Raw genomic sequence first — 18187 nt, forward strand, 5'->3', positions numbered from 1 at the left:
AAAAATAAATCTCCCAGATGATCCAGCTATACCATTCTTTGTTATTTATTCAAAAGAAATAAACTCAGCATATTTTTTGAGACATATGCATATAATATACATATTACAGCACAATTCACAATAACCAAGTTATAGAACAGCCTAATTGTCCATCAACAGATAAATGGATTAAAGATGTGATATATGTATACAATGGAGTTTTATTCAGTCATAAATTATGAAATTATGCTATTTACTAGAAGACGGGTGGAACTAGAGATCATAATTTTAAGCTGAATAAATCAGACTCAGGAAAGAAAAATATTGTTAAAAAGGGGACTCAATGAAATTAAGAGAGAGACCAATAGGATGAAGGAAAAGAATTAGAGGAAAGAAGAGAGGATAGTGGGGTACTAGGAAATGAAATTGATCAAATTACATTTTTTTTATGTATGCAAAAATATATCACAATGATACCCATCATTCTGTATAATATGTACCAAAAAATTTGTGAAAAATCCATTCTGACCCATTCTACTTTTTCCTTCTCTTATGTAGATCAGCCTTCCTTTGCATATTATTAAAACTCAATTTCATATATTTAAAGCAACAGGATACCATGTTTTGATCTTCTTTCTTTATGGCTAAAACTTCTTACAAGTTTTTATATGAGGTTTCTATTTGTCTATTTGTTCACCATTCACTGAGCACATAAGAACAATTGCTATCACTTATGAACAGCTGATATGCATCAAGTGCTGGGATAAGTACATCAAACACTGGCCCATTTACTACCCACCCCCAGCCATTTCTGTCTTATAGATGCATGAACTGAGGCTGCAGGCAGGACTGGGATTCAAACTTGGGTTTGCCAGACTTCGCAGCTGGAACTCTTAGTACCACCATCTTATACACCTGTCAATCCACCATGACAGATGCTGAGGCTGTAAGGGTGAATGGGACACAGTGCAGCCATCAAGAAGCTTCAAGTCTAGTTGGGTGACAGCACATATGTTAATAATTACACCCCAGGTTTGTGGATGCAATGACACAGTGACAGGGAGAGAAGAACAAAAGGGATTTATGACTGCCACTATCCTGGGTGGTATGCAGAGTTTGAAAGTCATTTATGTTTTTCTCACTCCAAAAATTAAAAGAAAATAAGCATTTTACTTCTCAGGTTCCTCTATTGCAGTGCTCTTCAGACTTTATGACTCGCGAGGGAATCTTGTTAAAATGCAGATTGTGATCAGTAGGACTGGGGTGGGGCCTGAGATTCTGCCTTTTTAAAAACCTCTGATGCTGATGCTGCTGGTCTAGGGACCACACCTTGAGTTGATTTCTACATCGGAGCTCTTTCAAAAATTGCTACTTTGGTAACTTAATATGCACTTAAATGGCCCATTCAGCTGATCTCAAATCAAATAAACTCAGTTACAGCTCAGACCTTGCAAGCAGTGATGGCCCACATCAAAATTAAGGAGGTAACGTCCATCTTTGGGTTACCTAAAGTTTTATGGCCTCTCCTCTCTCTTTACATCTAACCCTTCAGTGGTAATGTCCTCAGCCAAATCTCAAGATCCTGAGGAACGGTTCTCTTCTTTCCAAGGTAATATGAACTTAATTAACTACTCTGTGTAAATTCATTAGAGATGTGCTTATAACAAAATTTTGTTTTGTTATTAAAAAAATATATACTTTCTGCTGACCTGAATGGCAGGTTCTGAATCTTGTTACATGAGCACCCTAAGTGAAGCCACTGTGATATTCCTTTTTGTAGACAACTGTGTCAGCTGAAGCCATCACACACATATCCAGTGTATTGAGATAGGAGGATGTTCAGATGACTCAAAATGTGAGAAGCAAATAATAAACTAAAACCTTAGAAACTTTGCATTACAGTTTCCATAACAGTACAGCGTACTTGGACCATCACTCTGCTTAAAAGTTCCAGGTTCAAAGTGACTTATAAGATTGCCTGCACTTTCTAACCACATTCCTAAACAATTCACCATTTCCTCTTTGGGTGCATTTCCTATTTCCAGAGAGAAAAGAAGTGACTATGAAGGACAGAAATCTTCAGATATGGTGAGTTATGTCCCAAAATTTTATTTATCAACTCATTTTTGAAATATTATGCATCTTTCCTTAGGAAACATGAAGTAGTTAGAGGTTAAGATCCTGATGTAATTTAGTATCCTTATGGGTTACAAGGACCTTTGAAGACCACCCTGTGAATCTAACTATCATTTGTAAACCTGCCTGGTATAAACAGCATTGGACCTACAGTAAAATTCCCTATGTTTGAGATTTTCCCAATGATGTGACTGTGGACATGCTATTTCAATCCTGGGCTCCAGTTTTGATCGTTTCCAGTAAAATTTTATTTGTAGAGTAGAGAATCAAAATTCGTTAGCAATTCTAAATTTCTACATAAATGGAAAATACATTATTATTATTATTATAATTACACAGTTGAATTTGAACCCATTGCCTTGGGCAACTGGAACAGAATGTCAAAGGGTCAGGAATAAAATATAATCAACTTCAGGGAAAACCCAGTTAGAATGGGAGGGAATTCTTATTTTCAGAGGTCTTGAAGACATAGCCTTGAGCAAAAAGGCCCTAGTGTGTTCCTGGGGCAGGATTTTCACTGGCCTCTGTGGATGCTTTGCTGCCCCTCCTATAGCATGTGACGCCTTGGTAAACCACAGTTTAGCCACCATTTCGCCATCTAAGGTTGGCAGTCTAGCAATAAACAAAACCAGAACCCCCAAACCAACACTTCATCTTTTGAACTCAAGTGAAACTTCTCATTTTAGCTTTTTGTTGATTGATAGCTCACAAGAGTTCATAAGATTGTTGTAGGGATTGTATGCTTTGAAGATATCACTCCACTTAACAGTGTTTAACTTATTTCTATTGATTATTTTGGACCCTAGAGAAACTGGATTTTCTGCTGTCTTGATATTTTGCTCTTCCCCAACCCACAAGGTGATCCTTTTTTGCTCCTCATGGGGATGATTGACACCTTCCCTTGTCATCCCCAACACATCCCCTGGTCATCCTCATCAAACAAACTTGAGAGCCAAGAGGAAGCTCAAATGGGTTGCCAAACACTACCAAAAACAAATGATGATCTAAAAACTTGAAAACTTTTGTAATTACTAGGTAGATTTTGTAGGAAAATCTCCAAGGTTGTTTTTTTTTAAAGTGTGGAGTTCCTGATTCTTCTTGTATTTTTTATTTTTCCCACTTCTTTGATTGGTGAATTATAGTTACACATATTGATGCATACATGCACACAATAACAACATAATTTGGCCAACATCACTCCCTAGCATTTCCCCGCTCCATTCCTCCAACTCCTGGGTCTCTTTCCTCTATTGATATCCCTTTGATTTTTATGATATCCACCCCCCACCCCCACCTTTGTTTCCCTCTTCCTTTTTAGCTTCTGCATATGAGAGAAAACATACGACTTTAACTTTTTGAGATTGACTTATTTCACTTAACATGATGGTCTCTAGTTCCATCCATTTTCCTGCAAATGCTAGAACTTAATTTTTCTTTAGGGCTAAATAAAACTTCATTGTAGGTGTGTATGTACACACACACACACACAGACACTGTGGTACATATATACATATACACACCACGTTTTCTTTATCTATTCATCTGCTGATGGACACTTTGGCTGATTCCATAGTTTGGTCATTTGTGAATTGTGCTGCTATAAACATGAGCATGCATGTAGAGTAAGATGACTTAAATTCTTCAGGGTAAATACTGAGAAATGGTATAGATGGTATAGTGGTATATATAGTAGTTCCACGCCTTTTTATTAAATCTAGAAAATAATAGGAATAAGTGAGATGATCTTCAAGGTTGTCTGCAGCTGTAAACCACATTCATTCTACTTGGTAGAAATTATGAAAGGCATATATCTGAGAATGACGTAGGGACTTCGTGAGATCCTCTGTCAGAACACACTGGGTCAGGTATTCAAGGCAGGTGGAACACAGCTAGCTCTGATCATTCCTGCCATGAGCAGAAAGGTGTCAAAGAGGTGTGTCAGCAGAGCTCAGAGTGCTAGGATACTATGGCCCAAGCAGTTGCTTATCACAATCCCCTCCTGGTGTGCCACTGGACATAAGTAGTAGGGAGGAGGACAGTAAGAGAAGCAGTGAGTCCTACTTCTGGCCAACATTGAAAACGACAACTGTCTTTGTATTAGGTTAAAAGAAAAGCTTTGCTAAGGTTGGTTTATCCCTGTGTCTTACATATATTTTCTGTCTGTCTCTGCAAGCTCTGATGTCCAGTGACTGTGAAGCAACAGGAAACCACGGGAAGCAGAACCTCTCACCTCCACATGTATTTTGAGGCAGCACCATACAACATAAAGCTGGACCTGGCTCTGCAATTTCCTTGTCTTCCATTACCTCCAGCATATATGGCCTCATTTCTCAATCCGGACTGACTAATGGAAATAGGAACCATGTTAACCACCATGTAGACAGGAAAGCATGAGCCCAGGAAGGTTTCTGAGTAGATACTATTAAAGAATGTATCTGCTCTGCCAGAAATCACACTGATTCAGATTTTAAGGAGCTGTAATGACAATCTCCATTTGTTAAATGGACATTTAAACTTGTGAGTACCCCTGCCTATTCCAATTTAACCAAATAATTCAATGTTCTAGTGGCTTATCAAAAACTACATATTTGTCTCATGCATACAAAGAAATTTATGGATTCTCCAAAGGAAAAAAATGTATAGTTTCCATTGCATTTTCTATTCTATTTTATTATAAGATGAATGAACAACTACCTTTCAGAGTACTGAGATATTTTGTGGAGAGAGGATAAGTAAAGTTATGATAGCCTCATTCTAGTCATGAGACTGGAGGCCAAAGGTGAACCGAGTTGTATTGAATGGCACTTTTTGCACAGCACAAACTAGAGCCCCCCGGTCTCCTGACAATTCGTTCAAAATTGCCTTATTGTGAATAATAAGACAATAAGAATGTTATGCCTAACTTGCAAAAGGTTTTGAGTGAGACTCATTGTTTAGAAGTAAAATTTGAAATTGGTCTAAGCAGGGTAGTTAGGGACAGCCACTCTTGATCTTAACTCCTGTTTTCTTCGGAAAGTTTTGGTACATATTGCTTCTTTCTCTTTCCCTGTCATTTCTTCAACCCTCATCTGCTGTGTTAAGTTTTAAATCTCTAGAGTCCCCTACTCATGATCATTAGTAACAAACATTTGCATATGTTTTCAGATGGAGAAATCAAGGTGCAAAGTCTCTCCACCAAAGGCATATAAAATTATTAACTAGGTAATAATAAACAGGCTAGTAACAAAGCAAGGTTATTAACCATTCTTTAAGATTTAAAAACAAAAAATTTACACAGCTTTCAGATTGCAAAAGCAACCCCTGCAACAGCACTAAGCCCCACAGAAATATATTGTTAAAAATTCTTTCCACTGGGATAGGCTACAATCACCACAGGAAAATATGACTCAAATGGAGCTCAGCTTGATGTTACAAGGGCATAGAACACAATGACTGCTCTGCCCATCCTGCCTCACTTGCGTCAGATTGCTCAATCGGTACACTCTAAAGGTGTCAAGATGACTCTTACAAACCCCACCTGAGGTTCCAGCTCTGGGCAAATTACCATGCATGGTATCTTTGCAGATAGACACTCAGATAAAACAGTTTAGGGCAGAAGGCAACCTAATACACTCTTCCACAAAAGACATGAACCTCACTCACATTCACAAGTCGGCCGCAGCTGGTGTCCATGGTGATGGGCAAGCGCTGCACTAGACTCCAAAAGGGGGAAGAAGGCCACACATTCTTGAATATAATTACACTCCTTTTAGTCTTGCAGTCTGTGTGGCTGATTGTGAGAGCTGTTGGGGAGCAGTACCAGGAGCCTCTCGTTCCTTTCAAAGAAGGCAAACAATAGCCCTGTCGGACAGACAGACGTTTCTTGTTTCTGGGCACAACTTAATTCCAAAACTTTAATCTGCCTCTTACTACTTCAAAACAGGGGCTAAGGAGCTGAGCCTCCCTTCCTCCCTCATTGTCCTCAAGTTCACAGAATATTCCTTCCACAATAAAAAGATTAATTCCCTATGTCTCAGGTGGTGTGTGTGTGTGTGTGTGTGTGTGTGTGTGTGTGTGTATGGGGGTGGATAGCAGGGATTGAATCCAAGGGGCTTAGCCATCCCTTTATATATATACATATATATGTATATATAATATATATTTAAATTTAGAGACAGGGTGTGTCTGAGTTGCTTAGGGCCTTGCTAAATTGCTGAGGCTGGCTTTGAACTTGCAATCCTCCTGCCTCATCCTCCCAAGCCACTGGGATTACAGGCATGCTTTTTTTTTTTTTTTATTATTTTTATTTTTTTTTTTATTTTTTTGGTGGTGGTGGTGCTGGGGATTGAACCCAGGGCCTTGGGCATGTGAGGCAAGCCCTCTATCAACTGAGCTATATCCCCAGCCTCAGCTTTAATATTAGTTTAGAAATGTCAATTTTGGCTGCCTAAAATTTTTATTTTTAATGCAGGTTACTGATGATTTTACTTAAAATTTTTTAAATTAACTTTTTTCTTTAATTGGTGTGATTGCCTAGAATTTGAAAACAAACATTTGGGAAAAAAATTGCCAAGTGTGGTTCACATTGAATGCAGGGCTAGATAAAATGTTATAGATAAGAGTCAGGACATGGTGACAAAGTCATGTCCTGAGATTTTACAAATATAAAACATAGTTTACTTTTCTTAAATGAAAAAGGGACTATATTATGATTCAAGACAAAAATAGCTAACATCTGTCAGTTTTTTTCCAGGCATTCTGCCATTTTTCTTTTTCTAGTGTTCTTTACCTTCTCCTGTCAGGTGGCACAGAAATAACCATTATCTCCTCCCCTAAACACTTACTCAAATCTGCCAACTGATCAAACTTCACACCAAGCCTAAAGTGAAATTCCTCCCAGAGGTATTGGTATTTTAACAGGCATAAATATTTCAAGCAGAAGTGATAAAGTTTTAGCAGTGAGTTTTCAGATATTATCTGCAGAGAGGCATATATATTTTCCATAGTAAAAACAGCAATGGAAGGGCACACATCTAAGGAACTGCACTCTAACTCCAGCACCCCATGTTCTAGCACAGGAGCGGACTCTTCATTTACAATTCATCTACAAAACAGGAGGTGGGAAAATGAGGAAACAATTCCCCAAACCGAACTCTTACCTCTCAAGTACTGTTCTTAGGCTAGGGGATGTGGAACTGAGAAGACCACATCCTGCAACCAATGTGTGAAAGACAAAAGAAAACGTCCCTGGTATCCTACTATATATGGGTTAGGGTGGGCCTGCCCAGTGGGCAGACCAATGGTTAGGAAGGGCTTTTCAGAGCCAGTCTTTCTCAATGTTAACTCTGATAACAGAACCAAGATTCAGATTGAGGATGCCTGGGTAGGAGCCTCAGATCCTGCATTTTTGAGATCTCCAGGTGGAGCTCATGCCATTAGTCTCTGGACCACACTTCCTGAGTAGCAAGAACCTAGGGGAAATAACAGCTGAGATAAGAGCCAGCCTGAGTTTGTATTAACCAAGAAAGTCATCCCAGGCAGAAGAGCTAGCAAAGCCACAGGAAAGACATAGAAACCCTATGCTGAATACAGAAATGTTTAAAATGCTAAGGGAACATTTAAGTGAAATATTGTTGTGGATGTAGACAATAAGAGCTCTACATAAACGTGAAGACACGTTCTGTAATAGTTGCATGAGGGTGGTAAGATTGCAGAGCTTCCCCTCACACCTCTTTTCCACCTTTTTCAGACTTTCACTGATTTTTTGTTTATTAAAACAACAAAAAGGCAACATGGTGGCACATGTCTGTAATCCCAGCAGCTTGGGAGGCTGAGACAGGAGGATCTCGAGTTCAAAGCTAACCTCAGCAAAGGGGAGGCACTAAACAACTCAGTGAGACCCTGTCTCTGAATAAAATACAAAATAGGGCTAGGGATGTGGCTTGATGGTCGAGTGCCCCTGACTTTAATCCCCAGTATCCCCCACTGCAAAAAAAAAAAAAAAAAAGAAAGAAATGAATTTCTCTTCTGTGTGCTGGGGTATTTTAAATAAATAAATGACCACCCAGCCAAGTCGAATTTGAGGGCATATGATTGGATAAGATAAAAATACTACTTAATGATTAATTCCAATTATATAATCATGTGGTCATAAAAGCTACCTAAAAATGTGTTTTTAAGGCTATTTTATTTTTTCTTGCTAATAAACTTAGAAAAGAGTGCAGGAGTGTTTGTATAGAATTCTGACAGAAAACAAAACATACTGTGTCTTTTGATAACTGATAAGTAGTTCATTGCTTGGTGCTCTGGAGCATGTCACTGTTCCCCAGTTATAGGAAGAACCTGAAGTTTCTGAGGAGCTACATGCCTGCAAGATATATTTTTTGTTTGCTTGATTTGTGTTGCTCGGGCCCAGGGCTTCACATGTGCTAGGCAAGTGCTCTACCACTGAGCTACACCTCCAGCCCTGCCCTATCATTCTGTCCCAGTGCACAGATGCAACTGTTAAGATGTATATCACCTTTCTTCCATATTAGGCATGTTATATCCATTAATATTTAGTCAACTACCAGCTCTATGTGAAGCAGATCACTAAATGACTTGATGATCATGTCATGAACACATTATATAATTTGATCCTGAAAAGCGCCTCTCAAGACAACGATTCTATTGCCTCTGTCTGACCTTTGAGACAGGTAACTCAGTTTGAAGGATGTGGGTGAAGGATGTTAAGTAATGCCTCTCAAATCACTCAGTTGGCTATAGAACCAGCTTGAAAAACTCAGTGTATTTGAAGACCTTGCTCCAATTCTAGGATTCTTTCTACAATACAATACTATAAAACCCCCAGGCAGGCAGGCATAAAGAAATAAGAGTTTAAACTCAGAAAGAATGATTTATTACTTTAAAAAAAGTATTCAAACTTGGCATGGCAGTACATACACCTATAATCCTAGAGACTTGGGCGACTGAGGCAGGAGAATCACAAGTCAAGATGATCCTTAGCAATTTAGTGAGGTCCTAAGCAACTTAGCAAGACCCCTGTCTTGAAATAAAAAATAAAAAATGGGGCTGGGAGTATAGCTCAGTGGTTAAGTGCCCCTGGGTTCAATCCCTAGTAACCCCCTGCAAAATAAATATTTAAAAAGTAAATTTCACAAATGTAATTTGCAATTTGCCAGAGGCTCAAACTGGACAGTTGTTGTCCAGTTTTAGAGTTATGGAGAGATGCAATATTTATACGCTTTATCATATAAATATTTTGTTATAAAATATAAAGAAGCACAAAGCTGGTGATCTGCAAACCAGGAAGTGTGATCCACCTAATTTATAGGTTATTAATCAGGGACAACCCAGAGTGCTGTTTATGATAGGCTGTCAAGTTAGTCTCATATGAGTCTTTTACAAAGTTATATTTGTCACATTCAAGGCCTTGGGTTTGATCCCCAGCACTGGGGGAAAAAATGAATAGAAGGCAAGCTGAGAGTGAAACCAACAGAGAACCTTACTTATACCAACAGGTTGTTCTCAGGGAGGGGCAGGTGGAGCAAAGAAGGAAACTTCTATTTGAGTGCCCTCTATTCCATTTTATGGAGAACTGAAGAAACTTGGAGAAAAAGAAGATAATGGTTTCTTGGTTGGAATCATGAGAATTATTTTTTCCTTTTGCAGTGCTAGGGATTGAACCCAAGTCCTTGTGCATGCTAGACAAGTGCTCTACCACTGAGCTACATCTTCAGTCCTATTATTTTTCTTAATATTACAGTTGATCAGATTTGAGATGATCTCTGAAAGGAGGAAAGGTGGTTGTGGTGCTTTCTCATCTCTAGCTTATCAGTTGCTAATTCACCAGATTTTAAAACAGAATAAACTAGTCCTGATTTCATTTTCATCTATGCCATCCAAATTAATAGTTTCAGATTCTTTAGTAAAATTAAAAGGGATGGATGGCTTCATTTTCTTGCTAATTCTCTTTTCTTCTACCTCCTTCAAATACTAATAGTCATTCTTGCCATGGTATTTATAAGACTGTGGAAAGCAATTGACAATTATGAAGTTCCCACTTTAATAAAAATAGTCAATGGGATTATTTCCTCAATTTAGAAACTAATTTGGAGAAAACTACATGTATGGCATAAGTCTATTAAACAAAATGTTTTTGGTAAAAATGGGAGATCTAGATTACTTCATGTGGACTGGTTCCTTACCCATCAGCACAGGAGTTTCTCTCCTCCCTCAGTTACTCATCAAGGAAAGATAGTGGGTTGTTACCTCAGGAGTTAGTCATTTACATGTCATTCTATCAGTAGTCCTAAAATGGGATTATATACATTTATGGTTGTTTTTAGAAATGATTAAGCCAACATCAGGTACCTCAAAACACACATTAACAACATGTGTTTAATTTAGTGAAAAAGAACTTTTTTCACTTTTTCAGTCTCTAAATTGCAGGTGAGCTGAGTCTGGAAGGGATTACAGGGACACCAGATGATCCTTGAAATTGCCCTATTAGGTTAAGTGAAACTTATTTGCAAACTCCCAGTCATGACATTAACAAGTCATCAAAAGAAGTTCTCTTAACTGAAGGAACTTTTATGACAGGTGATACTTAGAATAAAAAATTAAGAAAAGCTCCTATCAATAGTCACTCTTTGAGGCTGGGGATGTAGCTCAATGGTAGAGTACTTGCCTAGCACATGTGAGACACTGGGTTTGATCCTCAGCCCTGCATAAAAATAAATACATAAAATAAAGGCAGTGTCCATCTACAACTTAAAATAAATAAAAATAGTTATTCCTTAAAATATTTTTCTGGAATGTTAATTAATAGTAATTGTTTCAGTCTTGAGATTATCATTTGAATTTCTACTTTTGAATTTGGGAATTTTAAACTAAATTGTCCATGACATACTGTTAACCTGTAGTATGTTAGTGACTATATGTAGATCTTCTTATATATGTTTAATGTATACTTTAGAAAAGTAGTACTATGCAGCCATATCAATGTTTATAGCAGCACAATTCACAATAGCTAATTTGTGGAACCAACCCAGATGCCCTTCAGTAGATGAATGGATACAGAAACTTTGGTATATATACACACAATGGAACATTACTCAGCATTAAAAGAGAATAAAATCATGGCATTTGCAGGTAAATGGATGGAGTTGGAGAATATAATGCTAAGTGAACTAAGCCAATCCCCCAAAACCAAAGGCTGAATGTTTTCTTTGATATGAGGATGCCGACTCATAACAGTGATGGGGGGGAGCATGGGAGGAATCGAGAAACTTTGGGTAGGGTAAAGGGGAGGGAGTGAAGGGAGAGGGCAAGGGGGTTGGAATGACAATGGAATGAGTTAGACATCATTATCCTAAGTACATGTATGAAGATATGAATGGAGTGAAAATACTTTGTATACAACCAGTGACTTGAAAAGTTGTGCTCTATATGTGTAATATGAAATGAATTGCATTCTGCCATTGTGTACAACAAATTAGAATAAATAAATAATTTAATAAAGAAAAAAAAAAGAAAAGTAGTGCTATGGGCTGAGGTTGTGGCTCAGCAGTAGAGCACTTGCTTAGCATGTGTGAGGCCCTGGGTTTGATCCTTAGCATCACATATAAATAAATAAAATAAAGGTATTGTGTCCAACTACAACTAAAATAAATAAATAAATAAATAAATATATTTTTTAAAAATAGCACTATTTCTAAAAATAAGCAAGTTTTTTTTTGTGATTTTAGTGTATAAAGTGACAATGAAAAATTTCTAAATTTGAAGATATCTCCCAGTTATTGCCTTAACACACCACAACAAGTAAGTGTACAAATGCCCTCATGGGTTGCAGAAATAGGAAGTGTCTTTTGCTAAATGTTCACTTAAGGATGTATTTTCACATTTTCTAGAACTCTGGAAACCATGACTAGGTTGTTCTTGTTCAGAAGTTTTATAGTTGACCAAATCACTAAACTCCATATTCTACTTTGAAATGTTCTGGTTTTGCTAAGTAAATATACAAGAAGAAGATGAAGATAAGTGCTTAGTTGATTTCTTTGGTAAGAAATTTATCTTCACTAAAGGGGAAAAAATGGTGAGCAAATGCTTATATTAAATCAGAACATGTTGAGTCACAGTAACTTAGAAGCCTGCAAAGTTTTTCATAAATATTCAGCAAATATTTTAGGCTTTGTGGATCAACAATCTTTGGTGCAACTATTCCATTCTGCTGCAGTTGCACAAAAACAGTCATAGATAAGGTGTAAAGAAATAAATATGGTTGTGGCCCAATCAACGTTTATTGTGGACTCAGAAATTTGAATTTCATATAATTTTCAAGTGTCCCCAAATATTTTTCTTTGGATTTTCTTTTTAATGACTAAAACAATATAAAACCCTGCCTTACCTAGAGAGCCACATGAAAATAGATGGTGGGCCATAGTTTGGTGACCCCTGAAACAGATGAAACCCTGGGTTTCAGTTCAATACAAGGTCAATGTTTGTGTATGAAATTCATCAGCAGTAATTTTGGGGACAGAAATTTTCCAGTAATTCCATCTTATGAAGCTCTTATATAACAAACCATAATTTTGAATACTCCTCAAACATTTTGTGGATTTAAGATTTGAAATCCTATAGATTTTTTTAAAATTTCAGATTAAGAAGAATACATTTATTTTTTGCAGAGCTGGGGGTTGAACCCAGGGCCTCAAGCATGCCAGATGAGTACTCCTCCACTGAGCTCAGATACAACCCTTTCAATGTTTCAGATGTTTGCAGGTAAATTATGGAGAAGAATTGGATTGTTCTTTGCGGTTCCAAAAGGTTCCAACAGTAAAGTTCTGCAGAGATGTCCCATGACTGGAATGTGTTTACAGGGAAACATTCAAGCATAAATTGGAATACTCCTTAGAGAAGATATTGCACAAGGCATTTAAATTTCACTGGATGGTGGGACTAACCTTTAGGGGTCCCTAAAACAAAAGAGTTTATGCTTCTATAACTTGGGGAAAGATTTAAGAACATATTACCTTGGTTATCTAGATAAGAAGCTAAAGATGTTTCAGACTGGGGTTGTCCTAATCCAGAGGTTATTTATGAGTAAAGTCAGTAATCACATGACATATGCGAATAGTTTTTCTAATTTTAAGGAAAGAGGAGATAATTAGAACGGATCTTGTCTAGCCAAAACCTCTAAGTGACACAACATAAACCCATATAATTAACAGACATGGGAGAAGAAGTCAATAATTTAGTGTTCTAACCATAGTATTGCCACTTTGGTTGGTCACTTCACTTTCTAGATTCCCTATGTTATCTTGGAATATCATTTACCCAGTTGTTTAGACCAAAGGGCTCTATTAATTGAAGGTAATGAGACTGGGTGGTTCTCATCTGTTCTCAAAAACTTCAGAGCTTCTAAAATTGAGATAACACCCTTTCTTTCTGCCCCACCCCTTTGGGCTATTTGTAAATATCACAGAATTAGGCACATATCATCCTCTGATGGAGAGCTTCTGACTGATACGCATTTATCTTACCAGTCCTGTTTTTCTAGACTGCACCTAACCTTTCAAATCTTAGACCTCTCCAAAAGGGGTAATAACTTTAGATGTGTACCCCCAGTCTGTTTTCTAAGCTGTACAGAAGTGAGAATGGATACATTTACATTGTTATTTTTTTCTCCTCTGGGAATTCTTATTAACATTTATTATTATTATTATTTTTTTGTCAAGAAACAGCCAACTTCTAACTTCCAACTTGCCACTTTTTAATATGCTGGTTATTGAAATGTACTTTCTTTTTTTAATTGTTATTGATGTTGTCTAGGGATTGAATCCAAGGCCTTGCACATGCTAGGCAAGTGCTCTACCATTGATCTACCTCCCTAGTCCCTACTTGTCCTGTTTTAATAAGAGCAGAAGGCAGATGCCAATAAAAGCAGTTTAACTATTAACCTATTCTGCAATAACACTCCTAAACTACTAAATTCCTCAAGGCACCCATAGTTGGGATATGTACTTTTTCCATAATGAGAAAGAAGTTCTGTGAAGTGAATCCTTGATCATGAGGGCATGATTAAATGTTATAACAAATATCAGTTATACTCAAAATGCTAAGTTTGTGTAAAATAGAAGTCTAAATTAACTATCATTTTATAACACTTAAGAATTATAACAGGATTTTGCTTTCTTCATATCCAGAATGGATGTCTGAAAATTATAAAACTGAATGTACTTAGAAGGCTTTGTTTTCCAATGTTTCCCCTCTCTTTTGAATAATCTTCAGTACACACAAGCAACATATATATCACAAGGGGTCTTGTGCATGGTTCTATGGGGACACAGACATAAAGGCCCCTAGTAGATAATAGAATTCCAAATAGGTGCTATAAGATAGGTTCAAATGAAGTTCAATAGCAGACAATATTGAGAGCTTGCTATGTGTCAGGCACTGTTGTTCTCTTTTAAAACTGCTAAAGATACAGAAGAAAGCATTTAGGCAATGATAGAGTGATGGTAATGAAGAGCGGAAGAGATAAAGAAGCTGAAAGTAATAAAAATAGGAAAAATAATAAGTTTATTCAACTGAATCTTTAAACAAGTTTTTTTTTTTTAATCAAGAAACCTTTGGTCAATAGCAAACTAATTTCATATGCAATGTTTTATAACCATTTTCTAGTTGAATAGCTCCATTAAATCATCTATGAACATACAAAGAATATTTGATTTTTTTTGTATTAAAATGTGTTACAAATTCTCCCTTTCTACTTCACATAACTGAAATAACCCAAACCAGTTTACATTTTCTTCATTTTTTAATGTGCCTTCCTCAAAGGAAATTACAAGATGTCTAGTTGGCTTGGCTTGAATCTTCCTCTTAAAAGCAGAGAGCATTAGATGAAGCAGGGAGGATTGGGTGTTGAAAAAGGGAGCAGTTTTTACAAGCAGATTCTGATCAGACACTAAAATGTGCTTTCAATGGAGTGCAGCATGTGTGCGTGTCAATAAGCAACTTGCTGTAATTGCTTCCTATTCACCGGGCTGGCTTTGGATTGCAGCCTGCTGACTCACCAGGCTGCTCTGGGTTTGTTTCTGCTGGGTTTCCCTGCTGCCTGCTACACATGAGTCATCACAGGAATGAAAGTTTCTAACTGGTTCCCTAACAACAGCACAGAAACCATGCATTGACAGTGAACTTGGATCTTTCCAACAACAACCAGACTCTAGGTGGGTAAGGGAAAAATGATGTGGTAGATGTCACCACCAGTCAGGCTGCCTGATGACAGTCTCCTGTCCCAGGGTGTTACTCATCAGCACCCTAGTTTCATTGCTTCTCTCTCACCCACTCAAGTAGTTAAACTGGCATCTTGCAAAGCTTGCTGCTGCTGGCCATTGAACTCTGCCTTTGCAACAATGGTTCCCAAAGTGTGCTACATGGAATTGGGTTACAATGGAATCACCTGGAGTTTTAAAATGTTTTGGCCTTCTCTCTCTCTCTCTTCCTCCCCCCCCCCTCCAATGCTTAATTCTCACCCCCAGTCTGATCTAAATGGTTTGAGAGCTGATATAGACGCCAGGATTTTTCAAAATTCCCCAAGTGATTCTAATATACAGCAAAGTTTGGGAACCAGTGGTTTGGAGAACCATTGCCTTTCTCATAAATTGAAACATGTCAATTTAGTCTAAGAACCCTTGCATGGGCTCATGACTCCTTCCTGTCTTAAAGCTCTACTGACAATAGCCCCTAACTGATGTCTTAGTTTGGAAGACAAGAAAGGCAGCAACCCAAGGGAGCAATTCCACGAGGGACGCTCTCAAGAGCAAGGGCTCCTCCTTTTGCTTGCTAAACCCCCCCATTGGCTTGCTAAAACCTACGTCAAATTTAGAGTCCAAGAAAGCATACCAAATGTTACTATTCTTCGGTTACCTTTTGATCTCTGTTTTGTTTCATCCCACAGCGTCCTGCTCCGCAAAACTGTAAACCACGGGTCCTCTGTCTAGAAGCAGTTGCTACTCCGACCTCAATCGAGACAAGACTGCAAGCTTCACCTGGTCTGGGACCGAACCTCCGCCTAGCAGCACAGCTCCAGGGCAGATACTATGCTAATCAAGAAAGTTCTTCCGACTCCTCACGCGCAGGCGGGCCCGGGTTTGAACACTTAACCCTTACTTTTGCATTGAATGCATTATAGTGCTTTCAGTGACCTCTTTTTCCTAGTGGGTCTGGACCACTTTCTTTTCTTTTTTGGAAAAGGATCGGACATGAGCAAGTGATGGAGAAGACCCGCAGGGAAGGGACGACCGCAGTGGTGGCTGGTGCGGAGGTGATGGGACAGCTAATGTTCGGAATATTAATTACTCCACCGCGCTACTGGCCCGGCAGGACTAGCAGAAGGGGACTGGAGGTTAAGACAAAGGCTCCTCCTGATCAAATGGCTGCAGCGCCCCTTCCTGCGAGGTTTCAGCTCTGCCCACCCCGCGCCCACGTCCCCCGGCCCTGGACTGGCAAAGTAACTCATGGGGTGACTAGATACCACTAGCTCTTTTGGTGTCTCAAAAGTCTGCATTATCAAACGCTTCAGGTTTTGAGGGGGAGGGTCTTTATGCGTCCACCCCTCCTTCTGGCCCTTTGTGGGACTTCTGGCTTTGGCGCAGCCCCTGTAAATGTAGACCGAAGAATTTCTTACCAAAGCAGAGTGGGTTTCACCCCTAACTCGGGGTGTTCCCTGCAAAAGAACCACTTAGCCGCAAAATAATAATCCGCTCCCTTTTCCACCCACCAGGGCTCTTTGAGTCTCCGGTGCCAGGAGCGAGAACTCCTATCGGAGAAGTGATGGGACTTTTGTCGTCCGGAGGGAAAACACTGGGGGCGACAGCAGAATCGGGGGCTAGGGGTTGCTCCCCAGCCTACCAGCACCAGTGTGCTGCACTTCCTGGTGTGTCCCAAAGTGCGCAGATTCTGCCAGCGTCCCCTGCAGCTCTCAGCTCCGGCGCCTCAACTGTCCAGCTGTTCACTGCGTGCTCGCACCTGCAGGATCCCCTCCTTCACCGACGCCAGCTCCCCCAATCCTGGACTGCCCCAGCCCTCACCCCTCAGCTAGTCCACTTTCCTTCTGCCAGCGTGGCAGCCCCGATTCCCTCCCCTTTCTTGGGGTGCGGGGCGCTGGGGCCCCAAAAGAGAGACCGCCGGCGGGAGCGCCGCGGGTGCACCCGGGAAGGGAAGACACTGACGCCTGCACAACTTCTTTCTGGTCTCGGGGACCCCCAGTTCCGCTCGCTGTGCAACCCGCAGGCTGCTGACCCAGGCGGCGGTAGGAGGTGCTGCGGCTAGAGCCCAGCTTGGGAGGGACTGAGCCAGGGCAAAGGGTGTTTGGGTGCGCCAGGGCGGTACCGCTTTAAATGCACTTGACTCACCTGCTCCGGCGCGGTCGCCTCCTTCTCCTGCTGACAGCTGGGGGCTTTGTTTTCTCCACCCACTCGGCCGGGCGCGCTCCGCCCCAACCGCCGCACGTGACTAGCAGTCTGCCACCACCGCGGCCAGGCTAGTCCACTTGAGAGTCCAGCCAGCGCCCCCTGCCCCCCTCCCTGGGGCGTGGGTGCAGGTGGAGACCCCAGCTGGGGAAGGAACCGCAGGTCCAAGATGACTCGCTGGAAAGTGCTGGTTCAGGCCCTAGGAAGCCAGATTGAACTGGTGACAGGGAAGAAAGTGTCAGTGGTGAAAAGAACTGGGCTGATCTTGAGCCAGGAGGCCGGCGTGGCTTTCCGAGAGGGCTTGCGAAGGCTGTGCCATACCGGGGTCCACACACCAAACGGAGTGCAGCTGCTCTTTACAACCAACTGTTTGCGCTTGTATCTGGGGCAGAACTGATAATGAGGGGCAAACTGCTATATCGTGAACATCATTAATTAAACTAAGCAATTCTAAGCTAAATAACACGATTGAAGATTTAATAATAGTATATTTTTATTGAATTTTCAAATCTGCTTGTTGATGCTGTTGATATTTGGATTCTATTCAGAAAATAAAATCCGGGCTGGATAAGCTAACTCCGGAAGATTACTGATGTGGGCACTTGTCCATTTGGAAC

At 39.8% G+C, this 18187-nt stretch overlaps 1 protein-coding gene across 2 annotated transcripts in view; it reads right to left on the bottom strand.

The window, feature by feature from the left end:
- The window catches only part of Mapre2 (microtubule associated protein RP/EB family member 2), a 159560-nt gene extending 141960 nt beyond the window's left edge, over positions 1-17600 (bottom strand). Inside the window, exon 1 of one of the 2 annotated variants that reach the window (XM_015482443.2) lies at positions 17514-17600. Coding sequence is in view for 1 of the 2 variants with exons in the window: in XM_048806339.1 (XP_048662296.1) it covers positions 16027-16050 (24 nt within the window). In the remaining variant the exon portion in view is untranslated. Of the gene's footprint in view, positions 1-16026; positions 16263-17513 lie in introns of those variants that run through there. The other variant, XM_048806339.1, reaches the window with a different exon arrangement.
- Positions 17601-18187: the final 587 nt, after the last annotated feature.

Source organism: Marmota marmota, unplaced genomic scaffold (assembly GCF_001458135.2).
Source record: "Marmota marmota marmota unplaced genomic scaffold, marMar, whole genome shotgun sequence".
Lineage (NCBI taxonomy): Eukaryota > Metazoa > Chordata > Mammalia > Rodentia > Sciuridae > Marmota > Marmota marmota.